We start from the raw sequence: 25457 nt of genomic DNA, 5'->3' as shown, positions 1-25457 counted from the left end.
AGCCAGGTGGGGGCCGTCCAGTGGGACTGATGGTGTGATTACACAGACGCGAATACCATTGCCGGATGTGATGTGTCACTGGCAAATAGGAAGAGTTTCAGTATTTTCCAGCTATGAAGGATGGTAATTCAATCTTTCAGATACGTGGACATCAGCACAAAACATTGTCATTAAGTAGGCCTCCTCTTTGGGGTACATACATATGGTGAGTTCATCACTCTGCAAGATTTTCAGATATGTGCGTAAGAACTATGGCAGGTCTCTGTGGATGTTACGGATTAAGACTGAGGACCCGCCCTGGCCGGTTTGGCTCAGCGGTTGGAGCGTCAGCCTGCGGTTCAGAGAGGCCCGGGTTCGGTTCCCGCTAAGGGCACGTACCTCGGTTGCAGTTTGTCCCCGGCCCTGGTTGGACGTGCGGGTGGCAGCCACTCGATGTGTCCCTTCACATCGATGTTTCTATCTCTCTCTCTCTCTCTCCCTCCCGCTCTATCTGAACAAAAAATGGAAAAATGTCCTCGGGAGAGGATAAAAAAAAAAAAAAAAAAAAGACTGAGGGCTGTATGCATTATGCAAAACATTTGTTCGACAAGAGGTTACTTGAAATAGTAGGTGCCTAATGTGCATGCTTCTTTGTCGAACATTCAAAGTAGAAAGCACACAGGACATTTCTGTTTTTAACTTGATGTCTAGTTCTCCATGCTTGTTTTCCCATTGAGCGATTGATGGAGAAGCTGGGGTCATTTATGAAGTGAGCTATTTGGAGGCAAGGCTCGAGGAACTTAGTAGCTGCAGAGAAGATGGTATGTGGTGTGAGAGCTCACTGTGGCTCGGATCCGGGGTGCTGAGGAAGGCCTGCTTCCTCCTTAATGATGGTGAAGTCAGGGGCTCCTTCGGAGTAATTTCACTGCTTCTGCCACAATCGTACTTTATTTTGTGAGCTAAGACTTTACATACATTAGTCCACTTGATCTATATAATAGCTCTAGTAGCGGTACTATGGGGTCCACTGTGTTCATTTTAAATATGTTCAAACAGAAAGTTGAGTAGTTCATGCATGCCTGTTCATTTTATTTTGAGACTCTGTTTTGTGGGCTGGTTACCAGATACGTGGTATTGGTAAATGTGTGTATTGCACTCTGTAGCATAGGTCAGGGTTAGGAAGGACCTGCCCTGACTCACAATTCTAGTATCTGCTGATTTTGCAGGTGTTATACTTGACACACACACACACACACCCCATAAATGACTCAGCACAGGGTCTTTCTCTTTTCTGTGCTTGGCTCACGGCGACAGATGTGTAGAATGTATTGAGAAATCACTGATGACTTTGTTTGGTGCTCCGCTGGTATGCCATTTTAGCTTGTGCCGTCAGGTCAGGGAAAGTGAGGTAGAAAGAGGTCTCGAGCCCTAGCGGGGAATAAAGGAAAATTATTGTAGAGATTTAGTATTCTCTTATGATTACCTGTCATCTTCCTCCCACCCCCCATCCCCCCATGTTTTCCTCTCTTTTGTTCTGGAAAAATTCAGTTGAATTGGATTATGTTGGGAAAAGTAAATTATATTAGAATAAAAACAACATTTTAATATAAAAGTATTTCATGATAGAAAGAAATACAGAGAAAATTTTGTAGCACAAATTGATTTCTACTTCTATTAGATATGTTATTTAAATGTATTACTTTGTTTTGCTTTTTTGTTTGTTTGTTTTTTATCCTCACCCGAGGACATTTTTTCGTTTTTTTGTTCAGATAGAGTGGGAGGGAGAGAGAGGAAGAGGGAGAGAGAGGAAGAGAGAGAGAGAGAGAGAGAAACATCGATGGGAAAGGGACACATCCAGTGGTTGCCACCCACACAACCCAACCAGGGCGGGGGACAAACTGCAACCGAGGTACATGCTCTTAGCGGGAACCGAACCCAGGTCTCTCTGGACCGCAGACTGACGCTCTAACCGCTGAGCCAAACCGACCAGGGCTAGATGTATTACTTAGTTTATGCTTAATTTTTCATTTTAACTGAGTTTATAACAGTGATGTTTTATAATAATGCTTTAGGAAGGAACTATTTGGTCTCAGCTCCTCAGTAGGAAATGTGTTTCTGTTTTGACAATCTAACACTGATGCAGTGGCGTTGTATAGCTGAATCACAGATGGATACCTGTCGTGGTGGATTTAAGTAGGAACTGGAGGTCTCTATCAGTTTTGTCAGTCATTTTCTAACATCGGATTAGAGGGAGGGCCTAAAATGCTAGGAAGCAATGAACTGAGTAAACATTTCTACCAAAACTCGATGGACAATTTCACAGGTTTCTTTAGCGACAAAACACTGTGGGAAGGACCCCTGGAGTCTCAGATTAAATCTCAGAATTCGCTCCATGTACCTCGTGCTGGCCCTTATCCTTGGATGTGTTCGGCACCAAGAACCCATCTGGATGTAATACATTTGGAGCCCATGAAGCTTAACTTGACAGCTGAATTGATTCTCTTTGTTTCTACAGCGGTTTCCAACCTCGATGAGGAGAGCAGATGGACAGTCCACTACACTGCTCCGTGGCACCAGCAGGAGAACGTGTTCCTGCCCACCACGAGACCCCCCTGCGTGGAGGACCTGCACCGCCAGGCCAAGCTCAACCTCAAATCCGTGCTGAGGGGTAAGACCCAGACCTGCACGCTGCTGGGATGACGGGCAGTTCGAGTGGAAAGCATACATTTGATTGGTACTTGTAAAAGAAGACCTGTTTATAATGAACATACAGTATGCGGTGTCTTTTTGAGGTATCATAATATTCTCAACCTACATGCCTAATATGTTCTGGTTTATGCAGAAACTGCCTATTTACAAACATGTCCTCAGAGAACCCATACCAGTTTGGAAACTCGTGAGCGAGTTTAGACCACGAGTTCTAATTTCGTCCGGTTAAACCCCCGCTGACATGGGAAGTTTGGCCACTGCCCTTTTGGAAACCTCTGCTGGTATTCAAAGCAGATTTGTTAAAGCTAAACTTTCTGCTAGTTTGTTCTGCTAGCAAGTTGGGAGGAAGGGGGACTGTGTACAGACTTCGAAGGAGTGGAGATGGACTTACTAGAACTTGGGCAGCACCCGCTGGACTCCCGATGGGCAGAGTGCACGGCAGTCAGCTGGAAATACAGGAAAGGTGTCATCCTGTGTCTAGTTTTAAAATTCTCATTTTTACTTCAACTTATTGTTGGTGTTACGGAGCGTAAATATGTGACAAAAAGGGCATTCGAATAACTGTAAAGAAGGGAGGAAGTTCTTTAAAAGAGGGAGGAGTAACTTTTTAAAATTTAAAGACTTTTTCTTAAAACAGCGAACCCATGTTCTTATTCTACTAGCTGCTGCTTTACCGGTTTCCTCCTGCCATGCTATCCTGGGACATAATTATACTAAAAAAGTACTTGTTGTTTATCTAAAATTTAATTTAACTGGGTGTCCTGTATCTTATCTAACTGTGAAAGACTTGAATCTGGGAGAAACACTGTCATTGATGGACTCAGGAAAACCCAGCATGAGGACCCCCTCTAATTTTTATGATAGTGTTTACTTGTATATCAGTCATTCATTAGGCAATTCATTCATGAATGTACTGTTACCATGCTACTGATTACTAACAGAAATTCATTAAACACTTCACTATATGCCAAGTATCATTCTAAATCCAATACCGGTGTTACCTCATTTAAGCCTACAATAATCCTGCTGCTTACTATTACTGTGCCAGTTTTACATATTAAAAAACGGAGGCACAAAGATTAGAAGGGTTTTCACCATCTCAAAATTAGTGGTCCGACTAGGACTTCCACTTGGACTCTCAGGCAGCAGAGCTCATGCTCTAAACTGCTGCGTTCTATTGCCTGCAGCAACCATCTGTTAGAAATCCGTGTTCCGGCAGAAGTGCAGAATACAAAGGCAGGGTCTTGGCTCTCGGGGAATTTATACTTTTATTTGTAGTGCAAATCACAATGTGAAAATACTCAAGATGGGCCAAAATTTTCTGTATGGGAGCTAGAGAAAGCGGATCATTTCTGCTTAGAGAGAGAGAGGGAATCAAAGGACTTACAATAGATTTGGTATTCTGAACAGAACTGTACAGACCACAGATCATAGCCCTCGTTTTTGTTCCTTTAATCTTTTGTAACACTTAGATTGTCTCATGTATCTTAATCATCTATCTTGTATCTTAACAGTCTTGGCATTTAACTGTCCAGAAATGAGGACATTATCGGGTTCCCTTTCTCGTGAACCCAAGGGACCTATATACTTAGTGACTGCAAGCTTACATGAGAAGAATGGCATTTGTCCGACTCTTGTATGACCTTGGAGTGTACTTTGACCTTTGCCTTCCTGATGTTGGTCATGTACTGCACCTAAATGCAACCACTAGTTCTCCAAATCTCTTCAGTTCCTAGTGGATATCTTTAGTAAATTTTGACAAGGAACTTCTCTACTAGCTTACCATCCTCGCCCACGTCATTAGGATTGCTCCCAGGACCGACCCCCAAGGCAGTGCCATGTCTCAGCTGGGCACTGCGGTCTGGCCCGTGGAGAAAGCTTGCAGAAAGGGCGGGAGTTTGGATATTCAGGCCCAGCTCGTTTTGCTCACTGTCCAGGAAGCTGTACGTCCCCAGGACTTGCATGTTTTGTCAAGCACCAGATCACAGCTTCTCTTTTCCTCCCTTCGACAGTAAGCCTCTGCATCCAGACTTTTCTGATATCCTTTTCTTTTTGAGTATTCCGTAGACCCAAATGAAATAGCATCACCACTGGTTTGCCCATACTTGGCTTTAATTTTGAAAAGGTAAATGTTTAGCAGTGGCTTTAATGACCTAAAATGGTTCACTGAAGGGATTTACCACTAATAAAATTATCAGCTCATATTTTAAAGTCTGGATTTAAATACTCCTTAAGAGGTTGTAGCTAAATAATAACTTTAAGAACAGGGGTTAGTGAAGGTGAAATAAGAAAGAGCATCTGAGTTCTTTCTTCGTTTATTTTCTTTCAATCGTGTGAATAGGACTTCATATACCACTTCCCCTAGACCATGTTAGCAGCCTGAGATCATCAGAACATGCGTGCAGAGTACTTATTGTCTCATCATCAGTGAAGATTAAAAAGAAAAAACTCAGCCCCTGAATATGTGACACGATTAAGGTATGAGGTTATATAAAGGTATCAGTCTAAGTTAATTTGACCTCCACGTTCTTTGTTTAAAAATCTAGAAAGGTAGCTGAGTATTCACAATGAATAATCTAGTTTGTTCCTTCTGTTCCTACTGTGGACCTTGAGCATAATTTTAAGGAAGGAATACTACTCTCTAATGTTAAACAGGTTGGTGCTTTTTCATAGTCATTAAGTACTCATTGTATGAACTCATATCAGCTTTTATGGGGAGCTCAGCTCTCCTCTTGAGGATCATAAAATATGGAAGGAAATGATACAGTGTTGTTAACATTTGCTTATTAAGCCCGACTGGTGTGGCTCAGCGATTGAGCATCGACCCATGCACCAAGAGGTCGCATGCCCAGGTTGTGGGCCAAATCCCCAGTGGGGGGCATGCAGGTGGTGGCCAGTTGATGTTCTCTCTCATCAATGTTTCCACCTGTCTCTCCCTCTCCCTTCCTCTCTAAAATCAATAAAGAAAACAACAACAACAGTTGCTTATTAAAGTAATGCAGAAATGCTTAGTGGTCAGTTGAGTGGTTGAGGAAGGCACCAGGGTTACTGAAAGCATTATTAAAAAACTAAGTTTGAATTAGGAAATTAAGGCAAATAATAGGCACAATTTATTAAGGATTTGAGCATCAATTCTCTACTATGACAGGGGTTTTTAAATGAATGGATAAAAGTGCGTGCGTCTTTAAAGAGCTGCTCTTGCTCTTGTGTCAAGACCTCAGTAAACAGACAGTGGTGTGAGACCTGTGTGAGGCTCCGTGGTGCGAAGGGAGGGAGAGCCCAATGCTGGCAGGGGACCGCTGTTGGGAGACCACCCCCTGCCCTCCCATCCCCCACTCTCCCATCCCCCACTGGAGAGGGGGTGGGCCTCCAGGGCATTTGAAATGGCTTGTGGGACACCAGAGGTGTCTCCCATGTGCCATTTCTCTCTATTCTGGTCCAAAAAGAGCAGAGATCTTTAGTATTTATTGTTGGATAGTCTCTGGAGAATTTGGTGGCCATGCTCTTAGATCAAATGATTTGGTTTTGTTGATTGATGTTTTACTACCAGAGATAAACATGTGCAGTAAGTTCTCACTTGGAACTACAGCAAAAGGACATATGGTGACACCAATTTTATAGGCTAATTGATATAAACAAGAGTTACTTTCATACAGTATCTCATAAACCTTATAACAACACACTGTTGAAAGAACAACGCTGTTGGAGGGTATATCTGCTGTACCTGGATGTAAAAATAGTATTTTGATATTTGGCCCAGCAGGACATCTGGCTAGAAATGAACAGTCAATTTCTGACAATGGATCACATTATCCATAAAGAATTCACTCAGCTTTTTACTGAACTTCCAGGAGAATTCTACCCTTTCAATCCTGTAGTTGTTTGAACTCTTCATGAACTTCATCAGTTAGCTGTGATGATGAGGAACCTTTACCTAACCGGATTTTTATCTGGGTAACTTTTAGCTTTATTAAAAGGGGCGCAGTTAAGTGGGAAAAGGGGAATTAGGGGGAGAGTGGGCCTGCTCAGGCTCAGATTTTATTTCTTACATCCTGTAGACCTCACTTGAAAATTAAGACCATATTAAAGGCTGAAATAAAGCCATGTTATTTTTAAGGCTCCATCCCCAAAAAGTCCATCTTGGGAGAGAGGTGAACATAACTTCACAGTGTATTTAACAGGCAGTTGCATTGCTGTGTCTGTGTGCACTGCTGCCCGCACTCATTCCCGGAGCATCTGCTGCTGGTATCAAACACTCTTCATTCGCAGCTCCTCCCTGAAGAAATCGTTTCAGCAGGTCAGCCTGCTCTGGTTCTAGAACTGGCAGTGCGCAGAGGGAGCGATGGTGAGTGCGGCCCGTGGTAACTCTTCGTCAGAGGTCCCATTGATTATATCTGGAGATACCAGAGTTGAGGATTCACAATGTGAAGAAATGACTGTTTGAAGAAATTAAAAGCAGTCGTGTGTGTGTGTGTGTGTATGTGTGTGTGTGTGTGTACACAGCAACCTGTTCAACCTTAGAGAATGGTACACCTTTCTTAAAATTATGGACAAGTTTTCCCAGTAGTGTTAGCCAGGTTCCTCTGACACTTCCTGACACAGACTTGATCTAAGGGTCACTGCATGTACTCTTCATTGTTCCCTTTGATCTGGATTTGATGAGGCACCTTGGCTGTCTCACTGTCTGCCTGGGGCACATGGGTCCCCGGGTTATCTCAGACTGACACCCTGCGGTTTGGGCTATGATTCCTTGGTGGGGGCCCTGTGGCACTTGCCACAGGACTGTCCGGGAGATGCCTTTCTGTGGACAGCCTGGTGGCTGTTGACCGGGAACTCTGTCTTGGAATGATCCACCTCCTCACCACTTCACACAGACTCAGCACGAGCATCGCTTTGCCCTCCTTGTGCTAATAACAGAGAATTCTTCATCTTCTTTTTCCTTAACACTTCAAAAAATTATGATGTAACACAAATACGTAAAGTATGTACAGTTTAACAAATTATAAAGCAAATATTTATGTAACCATTATTGTAATTGGTCAAAAAAGTGATCACGTCATAAGGTATACGAATGTCTGATCACTGTGTTGTACACCTGAAAGTGATATAATATTCAGTGTCAACAGCAATTGGAAAATAAATTTAAAAAAATAGACAGTGACCTGAACTCCCCAAGCCACCTTTTGTCCTTTCTTTCTAATAGGAAAAGTTCGTGTTTAGTGAAAAGTGCACGAGTCACATCTAGGTCAGTCCTGACTCTTATGTACCAGGGATATGTGATTTGAGTTTAATTTTGAGTTTCTTCTTTCAATCATTTGGGCTTTTCTCATCTGTAAAGTAACGATCATGACATCTGCTTACATGGGCATAAGAGGAACTAGTTATGTAAAGTGTCTCAAAGTGGAAGCAGTTTGTGTAGGGAAGGAAGTGTGCATTTAAGTGCATGGAATGCTGATAAAATTTTTCTTTTTATTTATTTTTTTAATTCTCACCTGAGGAGGATATATATATATATATATATATATATATAAATAATTTCTATTTATCTTCAAATAGAATGGGAGGGAGAGAAAGGGAGATGGAGAGAAAGGGAGATAGAGAGAAACATTGACGTGGAGGGACACATCGACTGGTTGCCTCCCACATGACTCCCACCAGAGCCGAGGACAAACCGCAACTGAGGTGCATGCCCTTGGCTGGAATTGAACCTGTGACTCATTGGTCTGCGGGACAATGCTCTACCGCTGAGCCAAACCAGCCAGGGCTACAGATAAAAATTGTTATAAATTTCAGCCCTCTCCCAAATGGCTGTCATGATTTAGCTCGTGCTTTCTGTTCCATCCATTATACTCCAGAGACATGCAGTGAGGAAGGATAGAAGGAAACAAGGGATGTCACCAGATGACAGTGACCGCCCCCGACTGAGGCTCACTTCCTCCACAAAAGTGAGGTGTCCTTCTCCCCACTCACCATCAGTCTCTGGAAGCTGCCTGGAATGCTAGTGCTGGAAGGGAGCCCCCAGGTCTTCTGATCAATGAACCCCCTTTTTATTTTGTAGGTGAGTAAACCAGGGCCCACAGAAGCTACGGGATTAGTTTATAGCTACTGTGCAGTTTACAGATGACCATGCCAGGACTCATCAGGTTTCTAGCCCTGGCCTGTGCTCGCCAGTTATGATCTCAGGCCCTGAGGGCCCATCCCTGTGATGCCTCTGTAGTGCCCTCAGCTTTCAATCTGAAGGCCCAAGGCAGATTTGGTTTCTTTAGCCAGTTAATTTAGGGAATGCAGAATAGCTCAGGAATGCCCAAAGGCGTTGCTTCACAGTTGCTTAAGAAATCTCTTTGCCCTGGCCTTTGTGGCTCAGTTGGTTGGGCATTGCCCCATGCACCAAAAGGTCGAAAGGTCGCTGGTTAGATTCTCAGTCAGGGCGCATGCCCGATTTGTGGGTTCCATCCCTGGTGTGTGTGTGTGGGGGGGGGGTAGGGGTGTGCAAGAGGCAGCCAATCTATGTTTTGTTCTTGGAAAGTTTAAGGAAAGATTCTTTTAAATTTTTTGCAACTAAGAAACATTAAATTACTCATATAGAATTTTCAGTTATTTTCTAGTTTACACAAAGATGGGCCTGTAATTGAGGGGTGTGCAGGGGGTGGGTGCCTTATTCTGGAAACTCCACTGAATGAGGTAGGAAATAGTGTCTGTCTTTCCCACACCGTAGCAGCATCAACACCTTGTTCTGTTGTTATGAACTATTCCAGACGATGTGATGGGGACCAGAATGCTGATTCCAGTGCTGTGGTGATTCCCTGGCCTGTTGGGACGTTGGAAAATCACGTCCCATTTTTGTTCTTAGCTTCCTCTTCTGGGAAACAATTTGTGATCTCCAAGTTTCCGCCTAAGCTCTAAAATTCTGATTGGCCTCTCGGTACTTAGCTGCTATGTGTGAAGTTTATTGGCACACAAATATAATTTACCACTGCGCAAAAGGCCTGATAATTTGGGTTGTCTAAAATCTAAGTTTGTGTTGATATCAACGTTTTCTCAGTGGGTTCTGCAAGGGAGGCACTGGGCTGGATATTGTAGGTGAGTCAGTAACTCTCTGCAGAAGTTTAAAGCTGGTTGGGGAGATAAGATAGATGCATGAGTCACTCATACACAGGTTGATGATGGTGGCATCATTGAGTCTCACCCTTGTCCCTGGGTGTTGTCTTTAAAACATAAATCTGATCATGCCTCTCCTTTGTTAAAAATTCTTCACCAGCTCCTCATCACTGACAGGATAAAACCCAACTTCCTCAGCATCTGACAACCTTTATGTTAGCGTAACTTCATCTGTCATATCACCCTTTCTCCCCATGCTCCTGGCCCCTCCACCCAAGTCCTTTACCTTGTGCCTTGCACGTAAAGATAAGGTCCAAGTGAAAAGCTAGCTTGTCTTATCTGCGATTTCTCTCCACTTCCTGATCCAGTACATTCCTTCTCCCTCCGAACCACAACCTCACACCTGGCCAACTCCTGTTCCTCCTTTAAGCATCTTGTGGGTGCTCGGGTCCCCAGAGAGCTTTCCTGGACTCCCCAGGGCAGACCCTGGCATGCCTTCTACGCTCTTCCACACATTCCCCTGAAGCTTGATACCCCTCCACCAGACTGCTTGTACTAAGCTACATAATCGTGTTTACGTGTTTATCTCCCTATCTAAAGGCAAGCTCCTTGGGAGCAGGACCTTTGCTTGTCGTTTGTGTGACCCCAGCATACAGCCCAGGGTGTGGTTCTATAAATACTGTTGGGTTTGTGCAGGTCCAGGAAGGGTCATCTAGAACTAGGAAGATGAGAGCTGAAGATACAGACCAGCTGGTGAAAATGGAGGAGCGAGATTAGGGTGGAGAGAGTGCGGGGTTGAGCCTGGAAGGCAGGTATTTGGGGAAGAGAGGAGAGCAGGTGGGCAGTCATCACGGTGCTCACGGATGGGGAGAGTCTGAAGAAAGGGTACTGAATTGATCTTTGGGTAGCCATTGGTACCCTTCAAAAGATCAGTTTCAAGGAAGTCTTTGGATTTAAGAAGCCAGATTTCATGAGATGAGAATTATTTTTATAAGCAGAAAAAGAATACAAATAATTTTTAAGGAATAAAGTAAAACCTGTCAAAACAACTAGAAAAGGGACAGTATTTTGAGGTGGCGGCAGGGTAGAGGTAATATTATTGCTTGCTTTAAAAACCAGAGCCAATTAAAACACAGTTGTAGTCAAAAGGAGCCATCAGAGGGGGAAAGATTTTGGATACAAAGAGAGAATGGGAGGACATTCCCTGGGGAGGTAGTAGCCGCAGTGAGTGAGCACAGGCAGAGGTCAGGTTTCACCCTCTGTCTCCTGAACAGAATGGGAGAGAGCACTTTTCCAGATGGAACGGAAGAGCGTCAAAGTTGTTCTTTAGGCCCTATTGGAGGCTTGATGGAAATGGGGACCCCACTATATTGCTAGTTCTTTGACAAGAAGGATGACTCCATTGGGTGCTCTCTTGTGTAGTGCTTGTGAATTTAACTAGGTTGACTTTCAGACTTTTAAAAAGAAATATAGATATGTCTTTTGGAAGTTATGTCCTTAGGGAAAGTTGCCCAACCTGATGAAACAATGGATTAAATTCTCCATTGAGGAAAGAGAAGAACAAAGACAAAAACAAGGAATTGACAGATGGAAATACTATACAAAAGGGACAGTTGAACATCTCATGTTGGGTTTGATGCTCAACAGATTTTTTTTTTTTTTGGTAATACTAACTACCCTGAGCATGGTAACCCTGAAAGAGGAGTTAATAACCTGAGAGAGGAAGTCAGGAGCAAGAGCAGAGGAAAGATGAATGTGCATTTACAGTAGGTAAAGAGACATGGTGTCCCTTTTTTAATGGTAAGCAACATACAAAAGATGGAGTAGCAAAGACAGTCATTTCAATGCTCCAGGTCTTAGCAAAGCACTATGGATTGGTTTAAACAAAAGGCTTTTTGTTTTGTTTTTGTGTCTCTAGCCAGTCTGCTGTTTCAGCAATTCTATTTTAATTCCTGATAAAGTGAGTAACTTGAGTGGCCTCTATATTCCGCTCAGGGCAGCATAAAAGTGCTACATTGAAGGTACTGTGGATAAGGTTTGTTATCATTCACTGTACAACTGAAGCCTCTAGTGTTGGTTTAGAATCTTTGCAGGCTATTTGATACTGAGTAACCTTGGTGATGCTCCACTACCGCCAGTGATAGGGCTTTTTCATTCTAAAGGGAAATGCTATCACCGCCAATTTGGCTGAGCAGCCAGAACTGGCAAGCCCGTGGGACTTGCAGTTTTCACCGTAACTTTCATAGATTTCGTTTTTTCCAGTCTCTTCACACTAATTTGTGTATGTGAAGAGATGAAATGTTCGATTTCATTTTCTGCAATGGCAAGTAACATTTTAAGAGTCCTTCTTTCCATGGTTTGCAATGCAAACTAAAACGTAACAGTTTTATCCAGCCCCTTAAGTTTTAATATTTTATTCTTAATTTAGGGGGAATGTTTTTTATTCCACTCTAATAGCAATTAGCCACAGAGGGAGAATATTAATCAAACGGACCTTTTTTTAGAAAATTATTCTGCCAAAAATGAGATTGCGTTACCGTGTTTAATAGCAATGCCACTGGTCCCAGGCTGTGGGAGCCGGGTGGGGGGACTCTTTCCAGAATGCTGATACACTAGTCAGCAAATTCATTTCCTCTTTGTTGGGCCGATGACACAATTACTGTGTATTTTTCCCCTGTAATCCTCCACCTTCCCGATCCTGATCACTCTGTTTTGCCAAACTCACTATGTAAATTGAATGAAAGTCATTTGGAATTGTGCTAACATAACTTATAGGCTTATGAATTTGGCAACCTTATTTTTTCTTCTTCCCTTGGCAAAGAAACCCATTTATTGCAAAGGTGACATTCCATCACCATCTCCTCTTTTCTACCTTCCTCCTCCTCAAAACTTTTCTGGGAGGTTTCTCTGTAAATGAAGGTTTCCTGTGACTTCTGTTCTATCTTGAACAGAAATCTTTCAGGACTTGCCCATATTGTAGTCAGTTTTACAATGCTGGATTCGGTCTGTTTCCTTCAGGTTTTGCAAAGACGAAATTTCATTGGACAGATAACCCTGATAGAGGTTATCTACCCATTGTCTTCCCTATTTCATCCTCTCCCACAGACTCTTATTTTTTGAACATATATGATTGGGGCCCCTCTCCCATTAAGTTGTGCAGGCCCCAGCCCGTGCTCCCCAGTTGTGATTAATTAACACTGATGGCATGGCTGGTATAGTTTGGAGAACCACTGCTCCATAAATTGTCACATGAACTTCTTTATCTGTCAGCTAATTTGTAAGCACCTTGAAAGCTGGAATATATCTCTTAGGTCCCACTAGTTCAGTGCCAGCTAGAATTTGAACACACGCTATTGACTTTCAGAGTTTGAGCTCTTGATGGCTTCCATTCAGTAGATACCTGGCTGTTGTTAGCAGGTTTCTTGAGCAAATTGAGACTTACTCATTCCCTTAGGGGGAACTCCCTTTTTCTTGACACTTGGGTGATAATTGGCCCTGATTGGCCCTCTCTTTCTTACCCACAGTTAAGCAGATCACACTCTAGCAGATGGAACATTTAGTCTGATCTGCACCATTAGGAGAGGAGATATTTACTTTCAGAACTTTTAGAGGACTTGGGCTTAATCGTTAAAGCCATACATTTTCTCCTTTTCCTTTTATGTTTTATGGTGCTTTGGATGCTAAGTATCATTGACGTGATGATTGATGAAGAAGTGGTTTTATGGACTCAAACATGTATTTATTGGAAGGTAAACTTGTATTTAATACTCCATACAGAATAATATTCTTTTATGTCATTGTAGGTATTTCTATATAACTACTTATAAATTCTTACCCTAAAGGAGAGAGGGGAGAAAAGAATAAATCATTAGTGTAATACTAAACCAAAGGGCATATTTATTTGGAATCTATCATTTAAAATTGCTATCAAATTATCTAGGAAAATGTTCATTGTAAAGATCTATATGTATCTTTAAGATTTAAAATAGCTTTTGAACTGACTTTATATGCTACAGATAACCGAGTAACTTAAACATTTGACCATTTATAGTCTCTTAATTATGTTCTAATATGTTGATTCTTAAACACAATGTAAACATATCAACATTCAACTGTTTTTGAAGAATTTAGGGAAAATACAGATGCGATTTTGGAAAATTCAACATGTGTTACTAGCAAGACAGAATCTTAACTGCAGTTTGGTTTCAATACGGTTTCCTTTTCCCTTCCAGTATTGCCAAACCCAATAAATTAAAGAACTAGATGGTAAATCCCTTCTAAATTAAAATGCATTTTGATTTGATTTTCATTAAAAAGATATGTTCTCTAATGTTTACAAAGCATAGTATTTGAGTGCAGTAAATTTTCCCGATGTGCTTACTTGCAAGCTTAAACTAGATCCTTTGGCTATGTAATAGCCGATGTGGCTGTTGAACTAGAATTGCTTTTCTTTTAAACATGCCTGATTGCAGTCTTATGTGCTCTTAGTCCTCTGGCCCTGGATAAAGATCTGTGATAGAACTGGACTTGAACTGTTCTTGACAATCTGGTGGATGAATAACTGGGATAGAAGTTTGGAAACCTGGATCTACCAGCAATTTGACACCTGGGTTTCATAATCCATAAAAGAAATGTATCTGCTTTCCTGTAGCAGGAAGCTCCGAGCGGCATGGAAAGAAACGGACAAGAATGGGGCGTCCAGAGGTGCCCATTTGCTGCTGAAAAGCTGTGCAACTCAGGAGAAGCCACATGTCCTTCAGCCTTGGGGATTGATCTCTGAGGTCCCAAGAAAAGTTACCCTTTGTAGCGGGGAAAGGTGAGATGTGATAACTCTCAGCAGACAGGACAGTAGCTACTGCATAGTAGTAATATTCACTTTGATTGAGGGCTCCCTGTGAACAAGCCGCTATTCTAAGCACTTCATATAAAGTAAATTATTTGCTCTTCACAGTGACCCTAAGAGATGGGGATTATAATTATCCACATTTTACATATGAAAACCTCAAGACACACAAAAGAAACTTGCTCCAAGTGGTGGAACCAAAATTAGATTCCAGGTGTTTTGGCCCCAAAGCTGGTGTTCTTTCCTGAGAGTAAATCGCAGACAATTACAGTGCTTATGATGAAAACTACCCTCCTTATATCTTACCAAGGTCTCTAATAAAGCTGACAAATCAGTGCATTCAGTTTGGGGTCTGGGTGCCCTTGAACTGTTTCCTAGAAAGAAAAGATGTTAAACTAGTTCATTTATCATTTTTTCCCCCACACTTACATTTTCCTAGGAAAATATATGGATTCAAAATGAAATAAGTAAGCAAATGTTCAGTTGAAGGAATATTGGTAAGATCTATTGAGTTACGATTAGAGAAGAACTCCTTTCTTTGTCAATGGCAAAGCAGGTCTGTAGGTGAAAATACTACGTGTCTTGTAGGGTTAGTAAGCAGACTCAGCATTTTAACACGGAAAAGGAAATCCTTTGATTCGTTCTGGAAATTATTTTATAAATTATCAAATTGATACTAATTATACATAACAATGTGGTGTGTGTGACCATCCCCAGTTCCCAGCACTGTCATCGATGACGGCAGTGCAGGGGCCACCACCATGCTTGCAGGGAACCAGCTCACTGCTGTTTCAGGGCAGCTCAGTCAGAACGCCGCCCTCCTGTGAGGGTTTCCGCAAACCCACTCGTCCACCAAGCCTTTCCTGCCGCTCGAACCTTCCACGCCAGCCGGAACCCTTCAGTGTCATAAACTGCGCCGCACACTTCCCGGCTTCCTCTGCTGTGCCCTTCGGTGTAGAGGTTCCACAGGTGCTCTTTTTTAAATACATATATTTAATTGATTGATTTGAGAGAGAGAGAAAGATAAACATCAATTTGTTGTTCCACCTATTTCTGCATTCCCTGGTTGATTCTTGTATGTGCCCTGACCAGGTTCAAACCTGCAACCTTGGCGAATTGGGACGATGGTGTAACCAACTCAGAAACCCGGCCAGGGCCTCAATTGATGTTTTTATAAGGAAAGATGTGCAAAGAAAAGGAGCTACTGCCAAAGAGGCAGGGTCTCAGTTACAAGATGTCATTAGCCCCTGGGATACTTCTCTTTCCTCAGTTACTCCACAGCTCAGCTTCCCGTCTCATTCATCCATCGATTCACACGTACATATGAGGCATCCACCACCTGCCAAGTATGCTTTAGGCACAGGAGATTCCACGCTGATCAGAGCAAACAGAAATTCCTGTCTCCAGAGAGCTTATGTTTTAATGAGGGCACAGACAACAAACAGAAGAGACAGTCAACTACACAGCTGTCAGAAGGTCCTGACTGCTAAGAGGAAAATAAAGCAGGGAAGAAAATAGGGAGTGGTGTTGACAGGTCTTGCTGAGTGGTGGCATCTGAGAGAAGAAAGTGGGTTCCATCACCTTGAGAAAGAGCTGAGTGAAGACGGAGAACAGGAGAGATGTGGTTAGACAGGTAAGGGGCAGATCAGGTAGGGTCTGGTAGGTCACTATATGGACTCTGGTTTTCACCAGGAGCTCCTGGAGACTTTGAACAGAGACGTGACATAACCTCATTGTATTCCTCACCTTCTTCCTTCTCCAAGGTCTTAGTGCTAGGCTCAAAACTACTCAGGTACAGATTGAGATCTTAGCATATTATATATTCTGATCCTTGAACGCAGTCTATCCCTTGATTTATTTAGATCTTTTAAAACATTCTGTTTCGGGTTTTGAGTGTACAAATCTTACACATCCTTTGTCAGATCTATTCCTAAGTATTTCACTATTTTGATACTATTGTAAATGATACTACTTTATGTGTATTCAGCTTGTTTTATTTTATTTTTTTATTAATTAATTTTTGTTATAGATGTTTCTCCTTTTTCCCCCGAAGACACCCTTCTTCCGATTCCCCCCACCCTTTCTTGTCTATGTCCGTTGGTTCCGTATACATGCATATAAGTTCTTTGGTTTATCTCATCCCCTTCTAACCCCTCTTCTTTGAGGTTTGTCAGTCTGAACCATACTTCTTTCTATGTCTCCTGGTCTGTTGTGTTCATCAGCTTTTTTTGTCCATTATATTCCACAAATAAGTGAGATCATGTGGTATTTGTCTTTCTCTGATTGGCTTAGTTCGCTTAGCATAATATTCTCCAGGTCCCTCCATGTCATCACAAAGGATACGTGTTCTTTCTTTCTTAGAGCTGCATAGTGTTCCATTGTGTATATGTACCACAGCTTTTTTAGCCACTCATCTAGTGATGGGCACTTGGGCTGTTTCCAGATCTTAGCAATTATAAATAGTGCTGCTATGAATGTAGGGGTACATATATTCTTTCTGATTGGTGTTTCAGGCTTCTTAGGATATATTCCTAGAAATGGGATCACTGGGTCAAATAACAGCTCCATTTTTAATTTTTTGAGGAAACACCATATTGTTTTCCATAGTGGCTGATACTACTTTTTAAATTTTAATTTCTGATTGTTCAAATATCAAAATACAAATTGATTTTTGTCTATTGATCTTTTATCATGCCATGTTGCTAAACTCATTAGTTCTCATCTAGAAGCTTATTTGTATATTCCATACAGTTCAAAATACTTCTGTGGGAATTGAAGATCAGACCTTCTACATCTCAGCATCTCCTGGTTCCATACTGTTAATTTCTAGGGCTGCTTTGACAGAGTACCACACACTGGGGGGCTTAAAGCAGTAGAAATGTATTCTCTTACAGTTCTAGAGGCTAGAAGTCCAAAATCAAGGTGTTGGCAGGGCCACACTCCCTCCAACCTCAAGGGGATACTCTCTCTGCCTCTCCCGGCCTCTGGGGATCCAAGTCCTCTTTGGTGTGACAACATGACTGCAGTCTCTGCCTCCGTCTGCACATGGCTACCTTCCCTCCGTGACTCTGGGTCTCTGTTGTTTTGTTGGATGGTTTAAAGAAACGTATTCAGTGACAAAGCTTAGCACACTCCAGCACCGGGCATGGCCTGGGGTCGAACCCTCAAGGATGGGTAGGTGTCCCCCAAAGAGCCTCCCATGGCAAAGAAGATGAGGAAAGCGACCATCAAACAACTTAAGAGCCCCGAATGGCACAGGCTGCTGCTTGAGGTGTCCTGTTGCTTGAGGTATATCTATTTTCTCTTCTCCTAAGGACATCAGTCACATTGAATTAGGACCCATCGTAATGACCTCACTTTAACAGGATTACATCTGGAAAGACCCTTTTTCGCCCAAACAGGGTCACACTCACCGACACCAGGAGTTAGGGCTTCAACATATCTTTTGGTAGATACAATTCAACTCCTAACACATATTCTCAGATCAGAGACCCTCTATACCGTCCTTGCTTTAATAGTTAGGCTCTATTAAGTATATTTACCAGGCACCTGGCTGATACTCTTCCCATGTAAAAATCCCTAAGGAGGAGGCTTCGAGTTACATAAAAATAATTAAGCAATGACTTTATAAATTCTGCAGTTGGATCAATTAAAATATTTTAGCTCTGTTTTGGATTGAGAGGAGTTAGAAATAAGAGAATCCCAGTGTGATGTATTATACATCTTAAGGAAAAACACAGCCTTGTGATATTTTGATGCAGATGGACAACAGCTTTGTAAAATTATAGAATCTTAAGGAATTGCGCAGCCAACAGACCTTGCTATGCGATTGCTTAGTGGCTCTCGCACGGGGAAGAGTTTGCAGTCCTGGTTTCTGTGGGGAATTCTGCCAGCAAGGCTGTTGTTTGGGCGCCCGCTCCGTGGAGGGTGCTGGGCAGGGTTCTGGCTCACCTTGACCCGGTCTCCCCTCGGGAACAGAGCGCCGACGTGCTTGTTGAATGATTCTCGCCGCAGCTTCCCAGAAGGGGTAACGTCCAGCTTACAGAGTTGGAATCTGAGTTCCCAGGAGGCTAAAATGCTGCCCCTGAGGTCACACAGGTAGTAAGTGGGACCAGGTCTGACTGAATTCCAGGCATTCAGTGGCTCCTCCACGTAGTGTCCCTCAGCGTCAGCCTCCTGTCCCTGAAACCCAGAAGAGCAGCTTGTCATTGCTGTTGCAGACCTCACATCAGACACCTCTCAACCTCATGCAAGGGCTGAAAATAGCCATTAAGTGTTGAGAGAAGAGTAACGGGAATCTGGGAAATCTTAGACTCTGTGTCATCCCTCTGTGCAGAAGAATTATTAGAGCTATTGGTTATTCTCATTTTCTCCCTTGCTTATGAGGTAGGATTACCCTTTCTTGTCCCATGTGGCGTTAGGCATGGCCATGTGGCTTGTTTTTTTTCCTAAAGAAGTAGCAGTGGAAGTAACCCCTGGGTCTTCCTGGCAGAAGTTCCAAGAGCCAGTGTGAAAAGCACCACGTTTGTACGCACCGCCTTGCACCTGTCCAGGCTCCAGGGGAGGTGGCCGTCCCTCTGTCTGGGCCCTGGGCTCCGAGTGACTGGTCAGCAGAGCCCCTGCTAGCTCAGCCTGGGTGAGGAGAATGTGCAGCAAATAACCTTCCGGGGGTGTCAGGCCACTGAGATTTTGAAACTATATCTGCCGCATTTTCTAGCTCATTGTGACTGATTCAACAAGTTAAAGAAAAAAATATACAAAGTGGAAATTCACCACGGATTTCCAGGAGGTAGAATGATTTTAAAAATAACTCTTTCAAGCTTCTTACAGGTGACTCTCTTCACACGTCTAAATACTGAAATGGAAAGCCTAAACGACAACTTTAATGCAGGAAGGTTTGGGGGCCAAAGCAGTATTAAATTCATGAGATGGCTAGATAACCATCTAGTTCTATGACATTATTATTTTTTCTTCTATATTGGAAACTTTGGTCTATCCAGAAACGTCTGTTCATCGTTCTTGCACTAAAGAAAATGGTCTGACGGGAAGGAAGGAGGACACCGCAGACAGTGACACCTTTATCCAGGCAGCACTGAGAACAATACAGCTCCCCTCTTCATTTCTGTGGCAAGAGGAGTGTGCGTTAAAGACAGAGCTTCTGTTACATTTAGTATCTTGTTTCTAGCCTGGAGTTGCTGGCATAACCTGGTTTAAATTCTGCTCTGCCTTGCAGTTACTCAGCTTAGTGTTTGAAAAGTCTTTGTGTCTTCGTGACAGCTTGCGCTTACCTATATCTCACGCTACAGACAATAAACTCAGTTTTTAGTGAACAAAGCCATGGTTTTAGAAACCGAGAGCTGTTGCAACTTGACAAGAGAAATTTTTCTGCATTTCCGCTGGAGTTGGAAGAAGATGAATGACGGTGGACATTGAGGAGTTGACTAGATTTCAGAAAATGTGGAAGAGTCAGAACATTGGTCATCTGCCATGAAGTTATGCTGCCTCGTTTCATCTCGGACCTGGCCTCATCTTTCGTTTGATATACTAATATTTGTTATGTTATTATTTAAACATTTCTCTGGCATAAACATCATCGAGGAAAAGAGAGGCATTGTCTTTTAAAGTAGGGTCAAATGGTGACACACTGTTTATTATTGGAAGTACCTTTATGCTTTTAATATATGAACAACAATTTTCCAATATGTTGGTCTTTTAAGATTAAACATGTATCAAATCATTTTTGTTATTTTAATATTCTCATCGAGAATATCAGAACTAATATCAACTTTAGAGATGACCTGGTTCTAGTTCGGGAGTCCTTCTTAGAGAGGAATCTTGTCCAAACATTATCTGCCATGGTATCCAGTATGCAATGCAGATCCTTAAAATGATAAAATTTTATAATGTCAGACATACTTATTATAGGGTCAGTTACTGAAGGGGAAAATACAATTTTGAACAACAGAAAGACTTCATTTAAAAGGGCCTTGGGCTTCACTTTGTATTTTGTTTCGTTTGGCAAGTATTTGAAAATACTGAATTACATGGTACGTAGCTGCAAGTGTAACCATTTTTATGAGTGTGTTTTACAAGGTTCACTCTGAATCCTTAGGAGACTTCATTTTAAAGGACCACAGAAAAGTTAATTTAGTAGCATAAGTTAATGAAATGTAAAACTGTTGAGCTTGAGTGTTATTATTATTATTTTTGTCTAGCTTTAAGGTAATTAAAGAAAATCAAATAGAAAATTTACAGAATCCCTAAACTGCACAGAACAGCAGTTGAACAGTACTGATTATACTCCATGTAACACTATCTCTGTAGAGTGGCAGTACTGTTCTGGTTGGTTGTACTATTTTTTTTTTTTTAAAGCAATTGTCAAATATTGGAGAAAAATGTGAAAGTATCTTTCACTAGAAAGGATTAGGTTAGCATGAGTAAATACTCATTAAAAAATAAATTGTGGTCTGATTGGTATGGCTCAGTGGTTGAGCATCGACCCATGCACCAAGAGGTCGCTGGTTCAATTCTCAGTCAGGACACATGCCCAGGTTGTGGGCCCGATCCCCAATGGGGGGCATGCAGGAGGCAGCCAGTCGATGTTCTCTCTCATCAATGTTTCTATCTCTCTCTCCTTCTCCCTTCCCTTCTCTCTCCAAAAAAAAACCAATAAAGGAAAAAAAATTCTTAAAAAAAAAATAATAAAATAAATAAATAAATAAATAAATAGTGTTCTGGAAGTTTCAGAAATTCATTTTAGACTCCCATTTTACACTATCTTAAGAGTGGTTGCCAACCCAGTCAACAAATTATTTATCCCATAAGTGACTGAAGTAATAATATTTAGCTATCTTTGATTTCATATGCACTTTTAAATTAGCTTGGCATTCTTTTATTTACTTTTATCCTCATCCAAGGATATGTTTATCGATTTTAGAGTGAGGAATGGGGAGAGAGAGAGAGAGAAACATCAATCGGTTGCCTCCCATATGCGCCCCAACTGGGGATCGAATCCACAACCTTTTGGTGTACGCGATGGTGCTCCATTCACCTGAGCCACCCGGCCAGGGCTAGCTGAGCATTCTAAAAGATCCTCATGGCTATTTCCAAGGGATTTTTAGAAATCTGATTTGTAGCCCTGGATTGGAAACTTTCTGCTCCCACTGTGTGGTAGCAAAGAAGAGTGAGGGGTTTTTTCGTTTTTTGTTTTCAATCCTCACCCCAGGATATTTTTCCATTTATCATCAGATAGAGTGGGAGGGAGGGAGAGAGAGGAAGAGAGAGAGAGAGGAGAGAGAGAAACATTGATTGGTTGCCTCCCGCATGACCCAACCAGGGCTGGGGACCAAACCGCAACCGAGGTACTTTTCCTTTGGCCGGAATCGAACCCGTGATTCCGCAGGCTGATGTTCTGTTCTAACTGCTGAGCCAAAGTGGCCAGTGTGAGTGAGTGTTTTTATTCCCTGGTTAGAGAATTTTTATTCGTGCACGAAAGCACCTACTGTCCCCACTTTGAAGAAGAGTCATAGATCTTAGTGTTAGAAAGGAATACTGTAGATGCCCTACTTTGGTTCTGTGCCTTTATGTGCGTGGTTTTGTAAAGCTGTGCAAAGAGGAAACTCTTCCAAAAGCAAACACATTTTGCACTGCCGTAGCAAGCTGGATATTTAAAGCAACACTGTGGCAAATGCTTTTGCAAGGCAAATACTCCTTGAAGACAATGCCCAGTCTCTAAGCAGCCAGTGGCCCCAGTCTCCCTGTGATACAGGGCACATGAACCCTAGTTACCTTCCACTCGGTGGTGCCAGGCATTCCTCTGTGGACTGGCAGGCATTTCAGACTGCTTCTGGCTTCATATTAAATTCCACACAGTGATTATAGGCTGTTTGGCACCAACGTTAAATTGAGAACTAAAAATGTAAGCATTATCACCAGTGATTTTTCATGCCACTTCCAACTGACTCGTCTTGGAAACCAGCATAGTATGAAGATTGCTTGTGGTTTTGTATTTTAAAATTTTTTTTCTTAATTTTTAGAGAGAGGAAGGGGGAGAGAGAAAGAAACAAACATCCATTGGCTGCCTCCTGTCCGGCCCCTACTGGGGATGGAGCCCACAACCCGGGCATGTGCCCTGACTGGGAATCAAACCAGCAACCTTTTGGTAGACAGGTCAAAGCCCAACCAACTGAGCCACGTGGGCCAGGGCTGCTTGTGGTTTTGTGTTTTGTTATTTGTTTTTTAATTAATTTTTTATTTTTTTTCTTTCTTGATTTTAGAGAGAGAGGAAGGGAGAGGGGGAGAGTTAGAAACATCAATGAGAGAGAACATCGATTAGCTGCCTCCTGCATCCCCCTCACTGGGGATCAGGCCCACAACCTGGGCATGTGCTCTGACCAGGAATTGAACCGGCAACCTCTTGGTGCATGGGTCGATGCTCAACCACTGAGTCACCCCTGCTGGGCTGCTTATGGTTTTTAATGTGGAATTACAGAAACAAGTGTCGTGTGTATAAAACTATAGTAAGTAAGACCCTGGGTTCAAATTCTGAATCCACTGCTTACTTGTATAACACTGCAGAGGAACTAATTTAATGACCTAACCTTGACGTAGAGGGTGGGTGTGAGGTCCGAAGGTAGTCCCTGTAAAGTATGTGAACGTGGCATGTCGTGTATGTAGCAGGTGTTCTACTGATTCTTAGTCATTTTTATCATCCTTTTCATTGTTAATATTATTACTATTTTGAAGTCTTATTATGCCTAGGGAAGTGTTAGCAGAAAAGGTAAACGAAGAGACGTAAAGAAATTCAAGTTTCTGATGCCCTTTCTCCGTGCCCCCCCCCCCCCCCCCCGCCCTCTGCAGACTGTGATAAGCTGCGGCGGGACGGCTACCGGAGCTCCCAGTGCTACTCCCAGGGACCCACCTTCGCCAGCTCTGGTCTGCCCTGCGATGAGTATCAGGATGAGGATGAAGAAACAGATCAGAAGGTAAGGCTTCTCCGTTCAGCATGGGGTCCTGGATTGAATTCCAGAACGGAAAAAGGACGTAAGTGGGAAAACTGGTGAAATCAGAACAAAGTCTATTTTTCAGTTTAACAGTGTTATCCCAGGGTAATGTCTTAGTTTTGACAAGGGTCCCATGCTGTGCAACACACCAGCGTCGGGGCGACTGGGTGAAGGAATTCTCAGTACTGCCTTCCTCATTTTTCTCTACGTCTAGAATTAGTCTAAAAAAAGAGGAAGTTCCTGATCCAAAGAAGTTATTAAAGGAGCATAATTAATATATTTGTGTATTTTGAATATTCTCTTTTGGGTAAAACAAATAAAATATCTTATTTCTGTTGTTTTGTTTTCACGTGACCAAGAACCTAAGTATAACAACAAAAAGACATGGTTTCACAAGGGGGCAGGGTTGTTAGTAGACCCAGAATAAGCAGTGATTTTGCTTCATGTTACAGCACTGGTCAGTCCTTTCATGTGCTTTCCGGTCTGCGTTCCTTTTTCTCCTACCTTCTCTTCCGATCTGTGCAAACTACGTAACACAGATCTATGTTCTCAGTACTAAATGCACATGAAAGAATATAAATGTATGGACATTTATAACTTACATAGTTTTCTTTTTCATTCTATTAAATAATGTTGACTGACACAAATGACTTAAATAAGTAAAGTTGGATGAACAGGGTTTGGTTTAGAAACCATTTTAAATTAACCTTAGAAATTTCCATGGAATTAGGCCAAAACATCAATATCTTATTGTTTGGATAACATTATTCAAAATTGATTATCCTTCTTCAAATAAGTAACATCAGAGAAAAGAGTAGACAATGGTTGTTAAAAAATAGGAAATTACTACGTTAAAGTTTTGGTTTTCTAATGCAGATTGGACCCAGGTTCTTATTACAGAATGATTTTCCCACTTCTTCTAAGGTGTTTTTACATTTTAGATTAGCCCTTTGATGCTAAAATATACAAAGAAAGTTTCTTATTATAATAGGAAAGCAGCTATTTCAAAGTTCATCTGGTCCTTCATTTTAAAAACTTATATTTTCTCTTGTTGGCATGAGTGAGAAAAATAAAAATCAGAAGATGAATTATATTGTGAGGATTTTGTTTTGGTTTAAAAAATTTTTTCAGGTTTATTTAAGTATAACTGAAAAAATTGTATATAGTGTGATGATTTGACATACGTATACTTTGTGAAGTGATCATCACACTCAGGTTAATTAACATATTCATCACCTCACATAGTTACCGGTGTGAGATGAGAGCACTTAAGGTCTATTCTCTCAGCAATTTCAAGTACACAACACAGTAATATTAACTGTATTCACCGTGCTGTACATTAGATCCCAAAGAGCTTACTCATCTGAAACTGAAGGCTTGTATCCTTTGAGCAGCACCTGTCCATCTCCTTCACCTGTGAACTTTTGAAAATCCAGACATACTCCAGCCTTTCGGTTGTGCTCAGGGAAGGAGGAGCATTCAGTTTGCAGTGGGACCCAGAGAGACTGGTGGTGCCCGGGCGCAGCCTTGTGAGTAACCAGGAGGACACAGAGTCCCCGGGTGGCAAATCGGCATTACCAAGACCATGTTCCGAGATCTTCTGGAAAATAGAAACATAGTTTCTAAATTCTGACATAGCTATTTACTTACCAGGATGCTCAAATCTGAGGGCAGTTCAGTCTCTGTGAACGAGTTTCTACTCTTAGTGCATTGCCACGGACCCCTGCAAGCAGCCCTCTCCGAAACCTGGGAGGGTGTGGACAAGTCATTGCCCCTTAGAAAACCAGCTCCTGCCTGGCCGGTGTGGCTCAGTGGTTGAGCATCAA

General features: G+C 42.1%; 1 protein-coding gene across 1 annotated transcript in view; it reads left to right on the top strand.

Annotated features, from left to right (window-relative positions):
• Nucleotides 1-25457, top strand: part of NHSL1 (NHS like 1) — a 224607-nt gene that overhangs the window by 161862 nt on the left and 37288 nt on the right. The window contains exons 2-3 of the mRNA XM_036247769.1: nucleotides 2495-2647; nucleotides 23489-23613. Coding sequence (XP_036103662.1) covers nucleotides 2495-2647; nucleotides 23489-23613 — 278 coding nt within the window. The remainder of the gene's footprint in view (nucleotides 1-2494; nucleotides 2648-23488; nucleotides 23614-25457) is intronic.

This window comes from Molossus molossus, unplaced genomic scaffold, assembly GCF_014108415.1.
Source record: "Molossus molossus isolate mMolMol1 unplaced genomic scaffold, mMolMol1.p scaffold_m16_p_8, whole genome shotgun sequence".
NCBI classification, from domain to species: domain Eukaryota; kingdom Metazoa; phylum Chordata; class Mammalia; order Chiroptera; family Molossidae; genus Molossus; species Molossus molossus.
Note: the sequence above shows the minus strand (reverse complement) of the source record. Positions and strands in the feature narration are given on the sequence as shown.